General features: G+C 33.1%; 1 protein-coding gene across 1 annotated transcript; it reads left to right on the plus strand.

Moving 5' to 3' along the window:
• Window positions 1-4350: 4350 nt before the first annotated feature.
• Window positions 4351-23522, plus strand: LOC136272989 (heat shock 70 kDa protein 12A-like). Its single transcript, XM_066076457.1, has 4 exons — window positions 4351-4716; window positions 9321-9536; window positions 17069-17225; window positions 20791-23522. Exons 1-4 carry the CDS (start codon window positions 4393-4395, stop codon window positions 21918-21920), a joined length of 1827 nt encoding a protein of 608 aa, XP_065932529.1. The 5' UTR covers window positions 4351-4392; the 3' UTR covers window positions 21921-23522.
• Window positions 23523-23970: the final 448 nt, after the last annotated feature.

A 23970-nucleotide genomic window follows, 5' to 3' on the forward strand; every position in this document is an offset into this window, starting at 1 on the left:
TGTTGGTTTTTTTTTGGTGATGAAATTCAATTGCCCCCTGCCCTTGATTCACCTGTATACATGCCCAGTGCATCATCTCCAGCATCAATGCATGGCGCTTTACTTTGGAAAGAATTTCAAACTGTCGTCAACCTATGCAACATTGTCCGACAAGGTCCAGAAGAACAATACTTTCGTGATATTTTGATGGCATTACGTAATTACAGCATAACACACGATCAGGCTACTTGGGCCCCATGCAAGTAAAGCTGATTCTGATAAAGCTGGAGGTCTATTAAACTCACTCTTTCTTTGTAAAGATGCAAAAGTAATGCTAAGTGTCAACCTTTGTGTTCAGTTTGGTTTGTTTAATGGTGCACTGGGCCATGTTGTGGACATTGTATACAAAAATGGGAGAAATCCTTCAGATGGTTTGCCAGATGTTGTGATGGTTAATTTTCCAAATTATTCAGGTCCTCCATTCATTCACGATAATGTTACTGTTGTACCAATACTTCCACTTACTAGACAGGTAGAATGTCCTTGTCATAAATGTAAAAGAACACAAATTCCTCTTAGACTTGGATGGGCAACAACAATACACAAATGCCAAGGTATGACAATAGGATATGGTGAAATCAATCAACATATAATTATCAATCCTGGAACTAGGCAATTTGAATCCCGAAATCCTGGAGCATTATTTGTTGCCCTTTCCAGAGCCAAATCCACGGGAACTAGTAATGCCAAACTTTCAGATTTTGCATGGCATCCATCTGTTTTCATAAACCAAGACAGACTTTGTCATGTGGTTAAAACAAAAACTACAGATTCTCGTACCCGGGAAATCTTGCGTTTGCAAAATCTTGCCAACAAGACAAAAGAGGAGTTTGATTTTCTTTTTTCCAATAATGAATATTGTAATAAGTCTTTGTATTCCTTGCAATTTGTTGCATCTGAACAGTAAATTGCATTCTCGTCTTGCAGGTGATTTGGTCTGTGGTGGGTGATGTGATAATCGCTAACAGGTCGATTCACACTGTTTGATCAGTCTGCAGAATGCATATACATGTATACATATGCATTGTAAAGTCCAGTGTTTTTATTAAAACCAATCTGAAATGTTTAAGAGACATACAGCTCTCCTTAATCTGTGGCCACAAGTCTTTTCACAGTTGACTAGTTGAAATTTTTAATGGCAAATTCTTGCTCACCTAACAGTATAGTATTTTGGATTTCAAATCTTCTATGGGGAATTGAAACACTTATTATGGTTTAATTATTACCCTAACCTCTATTGCCCACATATTCATTCAGTTATTAGGATTATCTCTTTGTAAAGATAATTTCTAAATTGAGTATTTCTTCATGTTGGTCAACAATGCAGTAACGTTATATGCTGGGATATGCAATTTAACAGAAAATATCAACCATGCTGTTGGGAGTGAAATTATGTACTCTACTTGTAGAGTAGGGGAATTTCTATCTTCATTAGATTCTTTAAACAAATGTTTAAGATCAAAAAATGTAATTCTGAAAATAGTATCTGTTCCACCTGTTTCTATATTTAAGTATCAACATTTTCAAAAACATAGGACATTGAATTTTAGAAGTACTTTATGTGACTTTGATGCATTTCAGCAGCAAAAAAAATTAGAAGAAGATATCAGATATATCAATACTAAAATTTGTTTGTTGAATGAAGGTATTAATGTGAAAAATATCCATCTTGATAAGGACTTAATAAAAATTACAGTAAAACACAGGGGTAGAAATGGACAGAATAGAAAAAAATTATCTAAATTTGTTTATAATAATTTATATGATGGTGTACACCCAGAATTTTCTCTAAAAATGAAATGGTTTGATATCATTTGTAAATCAATTCAATCTGAATTTGTTTGACACTGACTCATCTGAAGATGAAACAGAGACTTGGGATTTCAAAAGAGTGACACTGTAATTTTGTATATAACAGCATTTTGTTATTGTATCTTTTCAGGATACATGACCAGTTTTTGCAGGTATCTTTTCTTGGTGGTGGTTTATTAGATACAATTAATGTATATACTAGTATATATATATCACGAGTATGTGTACATTTATAACCTTTATTTTTTTCTGGTCATAAAAGACTGTCCTTGTATATTTTTTTATCAAAACTGTACAAGAAGTACATACTAATGCCTATTAGTTTTTTTTCATTAATATCTCTGCACTTTGGGGTGAGTGACGTGCTAGTCGCTAACCCCCCTATGAAGCTTGACACTAGAAACGTTTAACAAGAAAGTTTAATACTTGCATGCATGCATTGCCTCAAATCTGTAAAATTTCTTCATCAGCTCAATTGATGCTTGTGTAATATTATTAAGGTAGTATGTTTTTTTTTTCCAATTAAGACATTTTCTGAGCCTTAGTCTACTTTTATGTACAGGTATGGTACATGAATATTATGACAAATATGTATACAGATGTATTTCTTGGATATACATCATTGTCAATAATTGTCATTGAAATTAAGATTACATATTTTTGCTCATACCTATTAGACTTTTATCTTCTATTTTTATTGGCTGTTGAATGTTTTACAATATACAATTTAATCCCTTGGAGCACGTACATCGCCTTTGACCCATGATGATTGTAGCCATCCCATATAGGTGAGTACATCAAATAATTTATCATTCATTTGTGATATTTAACCATGCTTAACTGCGCTCGGTCCACGGTTACACCGTTTACATATTATGTTTTACGGTGCGACCGTTGGGGCGAGCGCAGCATCTAATCAAATAATGAATTATGATAAATCAATTAAAAATAAAAGTATCAACGTAACGTAACTGAATTTGAATGCAAAATAGAATATAAACATGCCTATTTATTTAAATAGAATTTATCTCAGATACAATGTTGTTGAATAATAAAGATTTTAACATAATGTTTATTGGTTTATTGCAGTTTATTTCCTCTTTTCTTGCAGCAGACATTTTTCTTAAACTTACATATAAAAAATTGACTTATCATAGAGTCCCCCCCCCCCGGTTAAAAAAAAAATATAATTTACGTATTAAAAAAAATTGCTGATCAGATAAGAAAAACGGTTTTGGACCCCCCCCCCCCCCCCCCCGGGAGGATGTATTAAAATGTGAAAATAAAGATACCATTGAGCAGTTAAAGAGCTAAAGGCATACTACACACTCCCCATTCCTCACCCGGATTAGAATTTTCCTGATTTTGAGAATTTCTTTTTCATTTTGCTTGTAAATATTTTTTGAATGATGCTGCCGCGCCCCTCTTAAAACACGTTCCTGGAAATTACTGTAAATATATAGTGAATAAAATAAATGTGAGCATTCATCCAAATGAGAGCAAGCTACAACTGTTTCCTTTAAAAAAAAAAAAAAAAAAAGATATCCCCATTCAGCCCGCCTCGCGAAGCGAGGATTAATGGTAACACGTATATATAAGAAAATCAGTGAAAAGTGAAAGTTGAACCAGGGGTACTAAGGCCAAAAAGAATTTCTTCCAGCCCTGGGCGCCGCCATCTTGGCAGCCATTTTGTTGTTAAAAAGTTAGTTTGATCATCTAAAAAATCAGTTAATTGACCTTAATATTTCATTTTCCATCTGATAATTTGATAAGACATACATAGAACAAGTCGTGTTTCTTGATTAAAACACTATTGAAAATTATCTGATTTCTTTTAAATCGAATTACCTTCTATTGAAACACTGGAACTTATTTAATCGATTTAAGGGGCAATAAACATCGATAAGTGCCAGTCAATCAATGATCGAACTAACTTTTTAAAAACAAAATGGCTGCCAATATGGCGGCGCCCAGGGCTGGAAGAAATTTTTTTTGGCCTTAGTACCTTTCATTTTTCACTGATTTTCTTATATATACGTGTTACCATTAATCCTCGCTTCGCGAGGCGGGCTTCGCCCGCCTCTCGCTGCGCTCGGTATAATTACCGTTAGTTTAAGTAACTGCTACTTTAGCGTGGCGCTAACGCGTAGGGTTTCAAACTGGTATGATTTTAGCGTCGTGAGTTCGAATCCCACTGTCGGTGCTTGATAGATTTTCGTTGAAAACATTTGCCGTGCTCTATTTCGGCATAGTATGCTTACGCTATATAAATCCCTTGATACTATGCGAAAATATATGAGTATTGAATATATAGTGACAAACTGGCAGAAGGCATAATAATAATTAATATTGTTACACCAAAATGTACAATATAAGAGGACATGACATTACATGTATATATTGAATCTTCCATACAATGATGACATGTAAATATTTTTTCACAAGAACAATTTATTTCATGTTCTGTCAGAAAGAGGTGACCTTATTTTTCTCGTGAAACGAAAGCAAGTGTCAGGTGAGGGGCGTAATGATTTAAAGACTATGTCCAAAAATAGGAAATCTACGTCTTCCCGGCTGGTTGTGGCAGCAATAGATATTGGAACAACATTTTCAGGATATGCATATTCTCTCACATCAGACTGGACAAAGGTTTCAATGAACAAATGGGAAAGTGGCATATTGGTTTCGTATAAAGCTCCAACAGCTCTTCTGTTAAATCCAGACAAATCGTTTAACTCTTTTGGATATGAAGCCGAGAAAACCTACGCAAATATTGCTTCAGATGGCGAAGATGAAGGTCGATCGTACAAGGAATACTACTTTGTCCATCGATTTAAAATGACGTTAAACAGAAGTTTTACGGAGGTTTGTATAGTCTACTGTGGTGGTATTTTTAAAATTGTAGTTTCCTTATTTTACGCTAGTGCTTATTTCTGCGATACTGCCCATTTGTATCAAATCTTAAAATCTCTCTCTCTCTCTCTCTCTCTCTGTCTCTCTCTCTCTCTCTCTCTCTCTCTCTCTCTCTCTCTCTCTCTCTCTCTCTCTCTCTCTCTCTCTCCTATTTCTTGTTGATATTGTGATCATTTTATGCATATAGATAATTATACGAGGGTTGTTGGATATGCAATGTGTATTGTACGATATCTCAAAAGAGTGAAACTATATCCGATCAAAGTATTCTTCGCGGTTTGAAATACATAATTTGAATCTCTAATGATAATCCATTCTTGAAATGCGTCATGGTGCGCTGAATTAGGTAGACCTCTTATGCACTAAATGATGTTTGTCGGGACTTGTATCGCTGACCAAATATAAGACCTTTTTTAAGTTTCGGTAAAAAGGAAAAGTCACATGGGGCTAGATCTGGAAAGTGTGTACGTGGGTGCGGTAAGACAAGACGGTAACATTCTCCAAAAATTGCTCCAGAAGCTCTGATGTATGAAATGGAGCTTTATCGTGAAGTAGACGAACATACCTAAATCCTGACACAAGGCATCGTTTATGATAATATTTCTTGAGGTTTTTTTTTGTATAACCTATCGGTAATACCGAGTTGTAACATTTTCAAAAGTTTCAACATCCACGAAATCGTGCAAAGCGCTATTGCGCAGTGTTGTGTACAATACTATATGAAAAGCCAAGGGGTTCAATATTCTATCTATGTAATTAAATATTTGTGTTTTCTAAATGTGTTATTCGTTGAATGTAAATGAAGAAATGTTAATTTTTAATTTTGGGTCTTCAAACATTGTATTTTTAACCATTTGTAAATTGTCATTTAAGGTATCCGATCCATATTATGACCAAATTTTTCCAACCTTGAATATCCATCATGTATTTATTACTTTGATATTTATTTAAAGCATTTACGAGTAGAAAAAGATTTACTGAGAGAAATTTTCAAAAATATTATTAACTTAGCAGTAATTAATTAATGAAGATTGCATTAAGGTCTATGGAGACTTTCACATTTTTTAAAATAAAAAAGCTAATTACTAGGAATATCCAAAAATGCTTTGGTGGAAAGATGTATTTTATCATTATGAATACAAAAAACTCTTGAAAATAATTTTTAACAGTGTAGATTTTTTTAGAATTATTTTTTATAGAATAAAAGCAAAGAGGGAGAACTCTTTAAAAAAAGAAAAGGTAATTAAATAGGACACATTCCACTGTTACATATTGATACTTAGATAGGAAAATTAAGTCCAAGTATACTGAGTATTAAGCCCATACATATCTGTTATTAGCTGCAATAATGTAGCCCTCTCTGATTTTTGGGAGTTGATTTTAATCAACTCTCCTATGCAGTTACTCCGACAGTGTTTGGACCTCAGCACAAATCATTGCTGCTGACAAGACTTAGTTCTTGAAAATAATTGATAAATTCGATGTAATGTATGCTAAAGCATGTTTTTCAAGGAAACTTATTTATAAATACCTTGAAAATAGTCAGATTTTAAATGGTACGAAATATTTAAATATTTTTTGTAGCAATATGTTTTCCTACGCCAGAGTTCAATCTAGTCTCGTTCAACTCGACGCTCGGCTATCTCCGTAAATTCTTGTCGGAGATTTACGGTGTCAGTCGAGCGTTTGGTTGAACGAGACTAGAGTTCAATATTGCCTGGATCCATACAATTTTCGAGAAATATTTCAATTACTGATACATAGTTTGATTGAATTAATTTTATCTTTTAATTTATTTAACATGATTCAAATGGGGTTTCTCTACATTCTTTTCGAAAAAGAACAAAAATTCAATTATAAAAATGTGTGTAAGTCAAATTAGAAACTACATGTACTTGTCATGCAAAATAACATATCATTGATTTTAAAATAAATAAACATCGACAAAATCAACTCCCGTCAGTTCTTCAGTACTTTGATTTTATATCTGATGTTTACTGGAGAGGGCCTACAATTCCACAGGATGTCCGTAGTGGTGCAAAATTAATTTTTTAATGCGGCTGACTTCGGTCTGAAAAGATCGATTTTAAATTTGACTTCCTTTAGATAAAATGATTTTTTAATTCAGGTTGAATAAATTAACCGTATATAAATCAAAACCAGATAAAACACATCAGCATGTTTACCAGTCGTCTTTTTCAGCAGCCATGACAGTTCTCGCGTGATTTTACGGGATGTACGCTGGGAGTTTTGACGGGCTTGATAACGTGAATGTCATTGTAAATAATCGATCTTACCTCGTTATATAGCTAAAACATCATTCGAAATGGTATATAATGGAAAATTCATATTTACCGCGTTAATTAGGTTTAAAATAGGGGAATTCCTATATTCAGTTCAAGATCCGCTCCTGAATTCTCATTGGCTGTCCCAAAATAAAACCGGTCAAGGTCAGTAAACATGGCAGACAAATTTAACTTTTTGACATACACGAAAAATAACCGATATATGCTATACCTGATATTTTTGGATTTAGTTATGCCATATACATCTACAATGTTTGAGTTCAGGTAAGAAATGCATATGTTATTGTCATTTATATAATATGATTTGAGACGAAATTGTTGCGGAAGTGAATCACTCCCGCACTTGCACCATTACGGAGATCCTGTGGAGTTGTAGCCCTCCTCCCCCCCCCCCCCCAAAAAAAAATACCAAAAAACCACCGGGAGAGGGCTACATTATTGCAGCTAATCTGTTATGCACCCAGATTCATTGAATCTTGGGCTATTATGGATCGGATACCTTAAATTGTAAGATTTTTCGGGTTTAGGTAAATTGTTGATTTGTAAGGTAATGTTCCATTATGACGACAGGGGTTGTGCGCTACGTCGAATCTTGTGGGAACCAAGGTATCATATCAACTTGTACCTACGATAATTCATACCCGTTATAATTAACTACTGGATGCAAGCCCATGCTTTTGATAATCAAAGAACCGAAGTACTGTTGGAGTTGATTTTATTGATTATTATCAATTTTAAAATTAACGATATGTTAATTTTCCTGGCAAGTAGTTTTTAATCTGTATTTGAATTTCGCACATTTTTATAATATGAATTCTCGAACTTTTCCGACAAGAATTTCGAGAAAACCCCGTATGAATCATGTTGTGTAATATTTAAAGATAGAATTAATTCCATCAAACTGTTTATCAATAATCGAATGTTTCTAAAAATTGGACACGTCTGGATCCAAGCAATATTGAACTCTAGTCTCGTTCAACCAGACGCTCGGCTGTCTCCGTTAATATCCGACAATATTTACATTTTCCAGTGTCTTTGTCTGTGATAACACTACGTATCGATTTTGTACTATATAACCCATAATACAAATGACGCCAAATTGAGGCGCCAGCGGGGTTTGCTAATTTATATTTATATATTTAATCGTACGATGGCTTAAAATTATATAAATATAAGTAAAGGAATCATTCTTTGAATATTATGAGGTGATAATTTCGGTCGGAGCATGATCTAATCTATCATAAAGCCCTTCGGGCTTTCTTGGATTTGATCACGCCCCGACCGAAATTATCACCTCATAATACTCAAAGAATGATTCCTTATTCCTTATACCAAGACAGGCTCTCTGCTTGTCGGAGATTTACGGAGACAGCCGAGCGTCTGGTTGAAAGAGACTATATTTAAGTATGGCGTAGGAATACATGCAACTACAAAAAAAAACAATCAAATTGTTCGTACCATATAAAATCTGACTATTTTCAAGGTATTTATAAATACGTTTCTTTTGAAAAACAATGGTACAGCATACAGTACACCGAACTTATCTATTATTTTCAAGATCTACGTCTTGTCAGCGGTGATGATTTGTGCTTAGGTCCAAACATTGTTTCACTTTCGGTTTGCCAGAGTAACTGCATAGGAGAGTTGATTAGATTAAAATCAACTCCCAATAAAAACTATTAAAACTGTGCTAATACCCATATATACACATAGATGCCAGTTTTCTTCTGTCATTATTAATTAATTGCGCGTCATAATGGTGTATTACCGTACAAATCTAGAAATAAACATCAAGAATGACGAAAGAACAATTGTAAAACTTGCATCCAGCGGATTATGAATCAACAATTTATTGAAACCCAAAAAATCTTACAAATGTCTGGAACAGTTAAAAATGAGCATTCCTCCATTTCAACAAATAACACATTAAAAAACCCACAAATACGTTATTACATAGATAGAAAATTGAACCCTTTAACTTTCCATACAAGACACATAATCTATCAATCGCAACTTTTCGGGACTTTACGGCATGCTCGGAAAAACACCTCGAATGTATTACATACCATACCACAGAAACAACACACGCGAGTGTCTACCCGATACCAATTTTAATGGGAAGCGACTCCACTTTGTATAATATTCTAACATCCGGTAATGTTTATATTCGAGGTGTTTTTTCGAGCTTCCCGGAAAGACCCGAAAAGTTGCGATTGATAACATATCATACAGCCCTCGTACATTTTGCAGAGAGTTCATAGAGAGATAATGTGCAAAGACCAAAATGGACGGGAGGTGAAGGCCATGGATGTTTTCACCCACAGTATACGATATTTGAAAGACCATCTTTTACAACAATTAGGTTTTGTATTCGTCTTCTTCGTCGGCGACATAAATTTTGTTCTAACCGTTCCAGCCACATGGCATGACACAGCAAAAATGTTTATGCGTGAAGCTGCCATAGGGGTAAGATTTAAATTACATTGTAATGGTATATGCCGATGTAACGAAGAAAATTGACCCGGGTTGAAAATTGACCTGGGGGTCTTTTTTCAACGTTGAATATTGACCTGGGGGTCATTTTTTAACGTTTAAAATTGAGCCGAAACGTCGTGAAATTTATACCCGGGGTCATTTTTTCAACAGTTTAAAAAAGATTTTTCTAAAATCTGAATACCTCGACACGTTGAAAATTGACCCTGTTGAAAATTTACTCCAACTTCAGTCAACTAAAGTAGAGCTTGTTCTACCCGATCTAAATGTAGGGTTTATAATTGAAAGCTTCAGTTTTAAAATTGTGATTATTGTAATAATTATTGTAATTGTTATTGTATTGATTACATACATTGTATATGGAGTTGGTTGATTGTGTTAAAGATTGATTTGTCCAATTGCAGTCATTAAGTTAAGAACTGAAAATTTGATATATATTCATTTTACTATGTAAATAAAACTTAGAAAATGACCTTTTTCCTTCTGGATGGGACAGGCGAGTCGGATAGCATTTTTTTAAACCTATAATTGATTTTAATTCCCTCGCGAGACAGAAGTATAAGGTCACCAAGTACAGGTTAATTATTAGTCTTTACTGTCCGATTTTTTGTAGTTTAAAGAAAATATATTATTTTTTTTTCAAGTGTACTAGAACATAACGAAAATTGATGTGTCTATGTCCAAAATTACATAAATTATTTCACAAGATAGTGTGTGGACTGGCACCTACAATGGATATCTATCTCTTAAAGCCATGAATTCTTCCTAAAACTATTTATCCCTTAAAGTGGAATAACATACCTGAAAAAAGTCACTCAAATTAACAGTAAAACTATTTTATTATGGAAGATATAATGATAAATAAACTGTACATATGTCAAATAAGTGAAAAAGGGAAAATCGCATGGAAAATATTATCCACTGTCAATTAGGAAATAGTGCTAGAAGTTTAAATGCTAACTTTTATAAAGATTATTTTCCAATCATTGTTGGTTTTATATTAAAAATGCATTTTTTTTCCCTTCAATGCCTACAAATGTTAAGGTCAGACGAGACGTTCCTCAATTTTATATAACATTTTCCAGGAATTTGTTAATGGTTTACTACTACTCTGACAAGCTTTCTTGCAAAAAATTAGGATACCTTACCAGGCATTTCTGCAAAATACTAGAGAATGCAATTTTCTAAATAATCTTTTTTAAAATACAATTGAATTGCTGATGTAAAAATAAATAATACAGCACAGCGAAATTCACTATATTGGACCAGATTTTGAACTCACAACCTCTAGAACCTACGCTCCTGGCAGAGAGCAGCCACGGCTCTAACCACTCGGCCATCTAGGCATATATCGATATACAAGTAAATTTTAATCATTTTAAAAATCATTATAAAAATTATAATTATTATTGGAACTCTTTATTACGAGGAGATACAAAAAGATGCCCGAGGAACGCGTCGTCAATTTTATTGCATATCAAATTTGGGCATCCAAAAACCTTCAACTTCTGACTTATTAATTGCTGTCTGGAGACAATGATGTTTCTTATGCTGAAAAAACTGCCTTAATTTTGTATATGAATATATTGCAAATACTAAAAGATTAAAAATTAACAGTTATGTAAGTCAAATGATGTATCTGTATATGGGTTTTGCTTGTTTATTCTTTCTCTTCTTACCCATTTACCATTAATTTGTTTGTTTGCTTATTTTATCTGCTACCCATTATTCATATTTTCATCTACTTTATGATCATATTGAGCATTAGTATGCTATCTTACATCCATTTATTAGATAAGCACTGAATTAAAAGCCGCATTGAATTAGATTATATGTAATAATTATTTGTACCTTGTGGTACCTTATGGTGAAGGTTTACATAGGCATTGCCTGTTGTCTGTTCCATTTATGTAATATATTTACATAATAAAATATGTTCAAATCAAATCAGTATCTCTATTTTCAAAAACTGACATCAACCCCCAAATTTCCCTTTGTAGGGATATAATGATCGTCCCTTTATTGATCTAAGCTTGTCATATGTCTAACAAATACCAATATTCTTTTTAAAACAATATCTTTGAAACGTAAACACCACAAAAACAGCTGTGATATGCGAATAGAAAACTACAAATAAAACAGTTAATACATAATTGAAGGGATAATATGTCAATTCGAAAAATAATCATTGAATTGTTTCATTGTTATTGTCCGACTATCTCTCTTTTTCTTTTTTCTTTTTTTTTTTTTTTTTTTAGAAAAAATCACGAAAGGGTGAAAATAGAGATCTTCTTCTTAAGAATCAATATATATCTAATACCAGAAATTCCAATATTTACACAAAATCGCAAATAAATTGTGAAGATTCAAAATGTTTAAGAAGACCGACAATGTTACAATTTGTGTTATTATACTTTTATGTTAAATACTGAAATCTGATTGGTTTAGACGGAGTGTCAATTTCAACTCTTACCCTCCCAAACAGGCACTTTTTATTTAATTATACTGAATGTCTTGATTTTAAAGAAAACTTCACTGCTAACGTGAATTCTACGGCAAACTGTGAAAGTATAATAGTTAAATATCATTACATGTATACTGTATTGTGAAATGAATAATGAAATCTGATTGGTTTAGACGCAGTTTACATTCCGATCTATTACCCCCAGCGTTAGCAACACACTTGGCAACGGGTAACACAACGAATCGTTACATGCGCACAAATCAATTCAGTATAATAAAATAAATAGTGCCTGTTTGGAAGGATTTCAGTTGAAATTGACTACCCCTGGGGAATCCATTGTCAACCAACGAATGGTTTTCCTGGGGGTGTCAATTTCGCGTTGGTTGACAATAGTTTTCTCGAGGGTGTCAATTCCAACTGTTACCCTCCCAAACAGGCACTATTTATATTATTATATTCCTTATTTGTAATTTGAATTTAAATAAATTAAAAGTCTCTGATTTTAGATATATGATATAAACAATATCACACTTTTGTTCTGATCTCATCCCTGGTATCATCCGAGGGCTTATACCAGGACCGAGATCAAAACAACAGTTTGATGTTGTTTATATCATATATCTAAAACCAAAAACTTATTTAAAGGAAGGTAAAATATGGACGACAGAAAGGGTAAAAAGGACCTTTATGCAAAACGAACAACTTATTTTTAAAAACATACTAAAATACGAAACAGATAGCTTAAAATAAAACCAATAGCCTCTATTGCAAAATCAACAGACACCAATGCAAAACGAACGATCACCGATGCAAAACCAACAGTCTTGCACTCAGAATAAACGCTAGATGGCATGCAAAGAGGCATCAGGAGAAATCGTGCCCTGGAGAAAAAGTAACCCGAAAAAACGTACCCACAAATTAGAGTGCATTTTCTCCAAGAGAAAACGTACCTAGGAGATATCGTAACAAGAATTAAAGTAAGGAATAAGGAATCATTCTATGAATATTATGAGGTGATAATTTCGGTCGGGGCGTGATCAAATCTATCATAAAGCCCTTCGGGCTTTATTGGATTTGCTAATATTACTTATATTTATATAATTTTAGGCCATCGTACGATTGAATCTTTAAATATAAATAAGCAAACCCCGCCGGCGCCTCAATTTGGCGTCATTTGTATTATGGGTTATATAGTACAAAATCGATACGTAGTGTTATCACAGACAAAGACACTGGATAATGTAAATATATACTTATAGAAACTCTTCTAATCCAATAAATACATGTAACTTATTCAATAAACAATTATATCATTTTTGCTTTTATCATTGCGTATATAATCACGTACATTAAATAATTACACAATATAGACACGTAGTATAGTTTTTGAAAGATTGAATGATTACATAGTTTTTGAAAAGGGGCGAATCTGAAAAAGCTTCACAAGCAAAAAAAAGAAGAAAAGATTAAATCACAAACCAGAAAAATTCTCATCCGTCGAGGGATGGGGGAGGTCAGACAGGGGAATGCGTTTACCTTTAACTTCACTTTCATTGTCACTGTTAATATCATTATGTTCGCTTTCAGTTTTAATACGCTCCAGAAAAAGGGGTCAATACCTTGTAATTCGGTTTTTAAATGTTAATTTAAGTTTACTCTGGGTCCACTCTAGTAAACCCAAAGTAAATCCAGAGTAAACCCAGAAAGTAAACCCAGGGTTTAGTTGGGGTTTACTTTCTATTAGTTTGGGTCTGATCGGTACTGTACATAATTATTCTTTAATGATATCAACAGGAATTATTATACCGAATGTCTTAATTTTAAAGAAAACTTTCTGCTTTTTTTATTATTATTTATTCGCATTGTTTCAAACGCTTAACTGACTTTTTCAGGAATGACGTGAATCTGTACGGTGAACCGTATGCGCATAATTTACGTGCATGTAACAAGTCTTTATCTGAAAGAAAACTTCACTGCTAAGTTAATGTGAATTCTACGGCGAACCGTACGCGCATAAATTACGCGCATGTAACAATTCGTTGTGTTACCCGTTTGAAGTTTGTTGCTAACGCTCAGGGTAATAGATTGGATTATAAACTACGTCTAAACCAATCAGATTTCAGTATTTAACATGAAAAAATTAGAATTATATAATATTACTATCCTCATATCCTTATATCAAGGAGCCCTCAGGGATTTTTTTCTTCACTTTTTATAACCATTTCTAGTTTGTTTTACAATTTTGTTTTCTTTGATACATGTACATGTACGTTGAGGCCAAGGATAATGAGATTTACCAGTTGATGTATCTTCGAGCTTAAGATATGTTGTCCTAAAAAGTAGGCTTTATTTGACGTTTTTTAATATGTTGTCAAATCTTCGAACATATGATAATTGTTTGTAACTTTTACAACCTTTTCCAGAGTTTTACCTTAAAAATTTTTTGTTAGAGAATGATACAAGAACTGCTGTTCAGGTGAGCAAAGTGGTCCATAAGCCTCTTGTTCTAATTTCATTTTTGTATGCTGATTACAACTTTTTGTTTTGGACATTGTGCCGCATATCGAATTTATTATTATACCCCACGCAAACGAAGTTTGGGGGGTAAATAGGAATCACCTTGTCCGTCCGTCCGTCTGTCCGTCTGTCTGTTCAATTCGTGTCCGGTCCATATCTTTCTTATGGAGAAACATTGGAAGTTCTTACTTCACACAAAGATTGCTTATGACCTAAGGGTGTGTCATGATCTTGACCCAAAGTCATTTGGGCAGGGTCAATGTCACTGGCAGAAAAAGTTTAAATTCCATGTCCGGTCAATATCTTTCGTATGGAGAAATATTGGAAGTTCTTACTTCACACAAAGATTGCTTATGATCTGAGAGTGTGTCATGACCTTGACCCAAGGTCATTTGGGCAAGGCCAAGGTCAATGGCAGAAAAGTGCAAAATTCATGTCCGGTCCATATCTTTCTAATGGACAAATATTGGAAGTTCTTAATTCACATCAAGATTGCTTATAACCTGAGGGTGTGTCATGACCTTGACCCAAGGTCAATTGAGGAAGTTCAAGGTCATTGTTTGAAAAAAGAATCGGGCTCAGTATACCAATAATTCAAAATGTTTATATTAAATGGCTGCTTGACATGATTCCAGTCATGTTTGTTAACATAAGGATGCAAATATGTCCTCATGCATTAACAGTTAACTTGAACTAAAATGGAATTTAAAGAATAGAAATTGGTTTGTGTACTCATATTAGCATTAACAGTTATAAAAAATAGAGCAGTTGTTATTTATAGAAAATGGACGGTGAAATAGATTCATCCAATATTTTCTATAATACAAAAAATACATGAGTTATGATTTTTTTTCTTAGCGGGGGGTATCAATTGTGAGCTTGCTCACAGTACCTCTAGTTTAGTATGTTTTCATTTTACAATATAATCTCAAACAAAATTTGATATCCAAAATCAAATAACTTTAAAATTTTCTAGAAAAAGATTTATTTTGCTGACTTCTTTTAGCTGAATAATGCCATATTCAGGAACACAGCATTGTTTTTGAAAGTTTTTTTTTGGGGGGGGGGGAGGCAGACTCATTCAAAAATATTGACAAGTCGAACAAAGGAGTTATAAGGATATTCGCAATCTTATCTTGAAATTCGAGGGAGGTTGGGCGAACCCCCCACCACCTGATCTACGTGCCTGGCTTGTCTTTGCAACAAAGGACAAAAACTTTACTTTATTTGGTTTCGATATTGGATTTTGTATAATTTTTTGTCGCAATTTACAGGTATCAACTGATTTGATAATTCAAACAGACTCATATTTTATTGGCAAGCTATGGTTCTAAAGATTAAAAACTGTAAAAATCATATTTTTTAAGGAATAAGGAATCATTCATTGAGTATTATGAGGTGATAATTTCGGTCGGGGCGTGGTCAAATCAAATAACGCCCGAAGGGCTTTATGTTAAATTTGACCACCCTGCGACCGAAATTATCACCTCTTAATATTCAAAGAATGATTCCTTATTACTTATATTATTTCCAATTTGTACACTTTAAAACAGCATTATTTTAAAACCACTATTTTTTTTTTAATGTGACACTTGCTATGTATTACTACGCGGCGCAGCCAATACCGTTTTTCGGTTATGCTATAAGACACGCCCATTTTGTGTCACTCTCGATCATGTTTTATGATGGTTCAAAATTGATTCGTAATGTAACATGTATCACAAAGACAATTGAAAATGTAAATATTGTCAAATAAATGCGCCAGGATGTCACTACAATATTTTAATTAATCATGCTTTGTTACAACGCACTTTGAAAAATTACGCACTTTGAAATTTTTTTTCAAAATGCGTTAATTTTAGGACCAAATCAACGCACTTCGAAATTTTTTTTTCAGAGTGCGTTGATATCGTGTATATCAACGCACTTTGAAAAAAAATTGTTCGGGGTTTAGTGGAAATAATATATTAATATAGAAATTTATTGTTTTAACCTTGTTTAGCTTAATGGAATATATTTAAATAAGAAGCCAGTGCATTCTCAGCTAACTTGATAAACAGTTTCTCGATTAGATTTTTTTTTCTTTTCTCATAAGCTTATGTAGTTTGACAAGCCTCGTTATCGCCTAATTCTGTTTTCTCTTGATTAGATTTCCCAAAGCAGGTAAAAATAGCCACTTTGAAGAGGCGTAACTCCGTTATTTTTGCATTGATTTCGATGCAGTTTTTTGCATTAAATTTTGGTAAATAAACTCTCTGACATATGTTTCACATCGGCTGGGCTGCAGGTACCCTTTAAAAAACAGCTCGGAAAATATGAAATATCCAAATAGGACATAAACTGCATCGCTTAGCAACTGCATTTTCTTTTTTGTGTATGCAGCAAATTTACTTCGTATTTATTGATAAAAAAGGGAGATAATGTATAAAAAAAAATTTCAAAGTGTGTAATTTTTTCAAAGTGCGTTGCCACAATGCTGGGCTAAGTTTTGGTTTTGATTTGCAATTCTTGATCTATCATCAAGGCTGGAATACCCAGCGATCAGCTCGAAATAGCTTTAGAGCCTGAGGCAGCATCCATTTACTGCCACTTGATGCATCTAGATAAAACCCAGAAAGACAACACAACAAACAGCTTCATCAGAGAGCCTGGTGTGAAATATATGGTGGTGGATATTGGAGGTACATGTATATATTTATTTAAACAATCAGATGCTCCCTTTGGTGATTCAGGTGGGTATGAAGGTACAGGAGCAAGTAATGTAGAAAAAATACATTAGTATGTATTTTTTCTGCATACTTCCTATCTTCATTGCTTCAAAGAGGCTTCATAATAACCCCTTACAGATAAGGTTTGATTTTCGTTACTTTTGATTAACATGCAGGTATTTACGTACACGCATGTAATTCATTTTTATAACGACAATTTAAAAGAAAACTGTGACTCCAATAATGGAAATGTATTGCTTATACAATATACCTAGAATGATTGATTATTAAAGCACAGAAAGATTTTTACTTTATTACTTCACAATATTCCCAAAGCCGGGAACTATATATTAATGTAAAAGGTTTTCCAGAGAAAATCCTTAAAATGATGCAATTGTTGAAAATTTATTTGCGCTATAAAATATATATAATTTACTAATATTTGTTGTAATCATTCCGCTTATTAAAAATATGGCAACAATTGTCAATACATGTACATAAAAAACTGCTTTTAAATTCTATCCAAGAATCAAAGATCTATAAAGGGTCTGGCCACGCATAGTCACACATTTTCTTTGTTTTTTTTTTTTTACATAGACACACCAACGTGTAAAACGCAAAAAGACGCAAATAGTTGGTTGTTTGGATGACCATTGCTATGGTAACCAAGACTAAAATTGGAAAAATAGCAAAACCTACTTTAAAGCCATATATTAAACGGTTTGCCAACAAATACAAATTATCAAAGACAATGAACAATCTTTGTCTCATTGTCAATTTTTATTTCATAGAAGAAAATTGATGGAGAAACTGATATCTTAAATATGTTACCATGGAAACTGTTAAACATTTTGAAATTGTTTTTTTTTACGTTTTTTTAATTAGTCGAAATGGGAAACTATTAGATTTTGCATCTGTATCAATTTCCATGAAATGTACTTTTATTTATGAAGATTGTCACCCGTTGCTATGGGAACAAGGCCAAATAATGGAAAAAACTAAAAAATTGAAGGTGATTTTGATGTGCTTTAACTCCTGATTTTAAAGAATTTTGGCAATTGTTTTTGTTGCATTTGGAACTTGGAAAAAATATACCTGAATTTTCATTATACATGTATACCACAAAAAGATTTGTTATGCAACATAGAAGTGTTGTTTCAATGGAAATTAAAGTTGCATAGAAAATCATACAGAAATTCTAACTTTTTGAAAAGTCGATAGTAACGGCAATTAATTTCAGAAAATTTCAGATTTTTTTAAAGTTGCTTTATAAACTTTGAGTATTTTTTTCTCACCAATTGATATCTTATATTTATGCTTTATATGTGATTAATACCCATTAAACTGTCTCAAAATATCAGAATTTACCTTTAGTTATTGTTCAGCTTGTACTATAGCAACGGTTCTGAATTTTCATTTTTAAAGTCTTAATTGCACAGTCATTACAGTGTGTACAAAAAATATTAATATTAAAATTTTACATTTTGAATTCAAATTAAACGAAGAAATCATATTTAGAATTTTCTGTTTAGTTACCATGGTAACATTTTTAAAGTATGCGTTTCCCCATGAATGTTTTTCTTTCTCTTGAAAAATAACATTTTTTTTCATAGCAGATTCTACCCTTGAAATCCTAAATGGTTGCCTTTACTCATAATATGTTCTCAAATAAGCATTGAAATGCCATTTTGACATCTTTATCCTTTTATACTCTGACAACGGGACCTCATAGCAACAAATTGATGATGTTAGGCTTCTTTACTCATCAAAGTCTATCAAAATGTAAAGTGTGAAAAAAACCGTGACTATGCGTAACCACCGAATTTTGATTCTTGCAAAGAAGTCAAGTTCAATTCGCCGTAACTCAGAGAGATAAACACTGAATAATCCCCCCCCCCCAACTTTATTTTTTTTGGTGGGGGGGGGGGGGGGGTGATGGTAATTTTCAAGTACGATTTGTGTACATTTTTTAATGATATACTTTTCAAGAAAATCTTGATAGTTTTACAAGTACAACAACACTGAGGAGTGAGATACCTTGAAGTTGACATTAATTTGGCCAATCAATGCATATTTTTAAAAGGGTAAAAGAATACACACCGACATCGCTTCACTTGATCTTGTAGAGTTTTGTTAGTTAAGAGCTAATACATGTAAGTACATTACGATCAATATTCGTAAGATATAGAGGAAAATACATCGAAGATCTAAATGTATCAATGTGGCACATCTAGGAAATAAAAAGTTTACCATAAAACAAAATAATTTAATGTGACAAACACTAAAAACTGTATTTGTTTTGTTAGTAAATAAGCATATAGGAATAAATCTGATTGAAACAGAACTTCTACCAGTTTAGTCCTGCATCTTGCTTATTACTTAACAAATGACATTCAATTTTTAGCCGGGCTTTGCTGAAAGCAGAGTCCTGGCTGTAGGCAGGCAGATCGCTAATGTTACTATAAATAGCACAAATTCAAAAGTAAACAAAAAACCGAGCAGCGTCAAAGTAAAAGCTTCCGCTATACCAAATAGTTACACAGAGAGCAATGTTTTGTCAAATCTTTTGGGGTATTTTTTGTTTGCGAATAAATTTAGCATTCATTTGATTTGTTTCCTTCCTTATCAATTACGTGTGTTTTAAAACATAAATATGCGTTTTAGACACATATACAATGCGTATGAATTTCCATGAACTACTTTTAAAAGCATTGGTATTTGTGTGCACATAGAAGTAATTGATTTTAAAATTTTGTTTCAAAATTCAATGCACTGGTGATTTTTTTCTACTAAACAGGTATAGTATTGTTAATAGCCGCTTACAATTAAAACAATTCAGTCGCTCTCTGGCACATTTCCAACATTAAAAGAGAGAGAGAGAGAGAGAGATGGAGAGAGAGATAGAGGAGAGAGAGAGAGTTTATACTATACAATATGTTTGTCAGTTTGTCAGTTTATACTATACAATATGCATAATGACACAGCAAAAGACAAAAGAGCCCGGCTTTCAGTACTACTTCAGTACTTTGATTTAAGTTTAGCATAAGGTACACCCTAGAGTAGTAATGTAAATCAAAAATGCAAAAGTAAATTTATTAAAGCTCAAATCGTGGACAAAACCTTTTCACAGTTCTTAATATTCTGTTTTGAGGAACTTGTCACAACTTGTATATTATGGTAGTGAGAAACCATAAACTATGTTTAGGAATACAAATGTCATATGAGCAAAGGTGAAAAGGAATCAGCAAGGTGAACAGAATCCGCGAATAGGGTTTTGATGTATTCATATGAAATTATCAACATATACTATTACATTTAGTAGTCGTCGGAAGCAAGTCTAGTTTATAATCTTCTATTTTTGCACTGCATACAATCAATATACATGTACCTATAGTTTTATTTTGACAGTAAAACAAATGCCCAGTTAAAAAATTAAATTTATGAAGGAAATGTCTGAAAACAATGTGATCGCATTTTAAAACATCTGTGGCTATTACGAATAACATGGTTATAAAAATGTTTGATTCTGTTTATTTAGGTGGCACGACTGACATTACAGTACATCAATTAGAAGAAAACAATACCCTAGCAGAGCTTGTGCCTGTCAATGGCGGAGAATGGGGTGGAATCAATGTTGATAAAGCTTATAGACAGTTTTTGGAGGATATCTTTGGGAGCAGTGTGCTTGAAAAATTCGAAAGTGATCCAGATAATATCATAGACTATTATGAATTTTGGCAAAACTTTGAAGTCAAAAAGAGAGTACCTATAAGTCGCAAGACCTCCAGAAAGATATCTTTGGTTATTCCATTAGCGTTAATTGAGATAGTAAAAGAGCAAATGCGGATAAAGGGAAATTTTTTGGAAATAATGAAAACATGTCTGAGAGAATCAAAATATTGCGATACAGGTATATATAGTGAAGCAGGGAAGCTAATGTTGCCCATTGAATTTTTTGAAACATTCTTTAGTCCAGCTATAAATGAACTCGTCGATCACTTGTCTAAAATGTTTGGAGAACTCGATTTGACAGATGTTAAAACAATCTTGTTCGTTGGGGGCTTTTCAGAATGCGAGTTAATGCGAGATCGACTAAAGCGCCATTTTGGAAACACTAAACAATTAGTGTTTCCAGACGAAGCAAGCATTGCAGTCTTGAAAGGAGCGGTGTATTTTGGTCACTGCAAAGATCTTGTCTCGCACCGAGTCGCAGAGTTTACTTATGGGTTTGAGATTTGGCCAACATTTGACGAGTCGAAACATTCTATTGATAGAAAGATAATGGTGAACGGAGAAGAAAGGTGTCGAGGCGTTTTCTTAAAAATTGTTACCAAAGGAGATCCAATCGCGCCAAAGTTAAAAAAGTCCCTATTTTTTAAACCTCTTGAAGAGGGCAAAAATGTTCTCGAGTGTGACGTTTTTGTATCAAATCAGAGAAACCCAACGTACGTAGATGACCTGGGTTGTGCAAAGCTGGGTACCGTGCAAATCCCGTTAACAATATGCGAACGCCAAATAAATACGGAAATCGAGTTATCGATCATATTTAGGGAGACATATATCAAAGTTATGGCACACAATATCAAAACTCAACTGGTAAATGAAATCAATTTTGATTTTCTCTCCCCGGAAATTCACCTGCCGAGTAGTTTAATTGGAAGTTGCTAGACTGTACCTGGTCAGCTCCAGGAAAAGAAGATGCGGGAATAAGATGGCGCAAATGCCCATTCGGTTTAGTAGTGAAATACAATTTTGTATTTATTTTTCCCCAATTAAATCTATTCAAATATATTATAATACAACTTTGCAAAAGCAAAATTTCTAACTATAGTCAGTTTTTAATATATTTAACAAAAAAGAAAAGAAAAAAAATATTGTCGGAAATTTTGGTGGTATCGAACCCGTAACATAAAAACCCTAGATATATAAGATTAGCTTATGCCAGGGACTCTAACCACTGAGCCATTTCAGACACAACAAAGTGGTCTTTTTAAATATTATGTGTGACTAAAGCCACGAACTACTGGACTTGTATTATTTTTTCAAAACGTTCAATTGTTGGGATACAAAATGATATTTTTAATGTATAGTGGGTCATCTCTCCACGTTTTTGTTGATTGAAATAGTTTTGTTTTCCAATAGACCTTAATTAGATTATGAGAAAAATATGGAGCACAGACCCATGCACTCTATAAAAGAAAATTTCTTGAAGTTCTATAAAATGACAGTATTTGCAGGTTTTGATACGTATACGCCTATTTGAGTCAACATATTCCAAGTATTGAACATACCTACAGGTTAAAAATCAATGATTCGTTAAATATATATTGTTTTAAATGATTTTTAAAAAAACCCATCAGATTTATTGATACTTTAATTTTTCAGCAGCCTGTCCGACCGCGTATGGGCATTTTACACGCCTTAAGTTATCCACCCATCTTCATTTCAAACATAGCTAATAGCTCATTAATCGGACTTGCATAGATAGACTAAAGAATATATATACTTGTTATTGATTAAAGTCAAGCAGATTTTAAAGAAGAAAAAAATCAGCCATGTTATAATATTTACTTTACATCTTTGTCTTTTACTAATTAACAATGTTTTATTGTCAATGAGTCCATTCATTAAGGAATAAGATCAAATCCAATAAAGCCCGAAGGGCTTATCACCTCATAATATTCAAAGAACTATTCCTTTTTACTTATATTTATATAATTTTTAGCAATTGTAGGATTAAATAATTTAATATAGATACTGAGTATACGTCATTTGGATTTTTGGACTGTATAGTACAAAATCGATACGTAGCGTTATCACAGGCAAAGACACTGAAAAATGTAAATACCGGTATTGTTGCATAAACTTTTGAGTGTAAAGAGTAAACATTTGTGTGGAGTTGACTTCAAACAGGCGTTTAATCTGGAGAAATGGAATAAATGAGAAATGATTTAATTAAATTAGAAACATGTCCATAGTTTATGGAAGTCCAATCAAAGATAAATATGAATGATGTATCCTTGAACTGTGGAATCTTTCAGTTGTAATGTTGGAGTACGACAAGGCGAAAATATGTTTCAATTGTTATTCTCTTTATATATCGATGACTTGGAATATATTCTGAGGATTTTTTTAGTCTAGTATTCTACATTTGTACATTATCATTTTTTCGCATTTTGTTTAATCTATACAGTACCTATTACTTCAACATTAATTATTGTAAACCATATATATGTACCTCACGTGCAACCAATAAATAAATAAAGTGAATTGAACTGAAAATTTAGATATGTGATTTATTCTACGCCATAAATCTTTCTAAAGTAAGCCATTGCCTCAGTGCTTAAATTGCTGGTTTCTCTAGGGGGCGGGGGCGGAGGGATCCCAAACCCCTCCCCCCACTTGAAAATTAAAATTTATTAAAATTACAAAGTAAAATTATCACAAATATGCCTCGGACCCCTCTTGGCAAACACCCCCCCGGAAAAATTTTCTGGATCCGCGCATGCATGTTATACATTTTCATCAAGATATCCTACCTGATGCTATTATCAAATCAGTATTCAGAATTTTTTTTACAACTTCTCCATGCACACCTTTGTGATTTAAAGAAAATGGATGATGTAAAAACTTTCTTAAATTCTTAAATGTAATTGGTTGAAATATAATATTTTCTTTAAACCCCCCCCCCCCAAAAAAAAAAACAACAAAAAACATG

The sequence above is a fragment of the Magallana gigas genome, chromosome 2, assembly GCF_963853765.1.
Source record: "Magallana gigas chromosome 2, xbMagGiga1.1, whole genome shotgun sequence".
Lineage (NCBI taxonomy): Eukaryota > Metazoa > Mollusca > Bivalvia > Ostreida > Ostreidae > Magallana > Magallana gigas.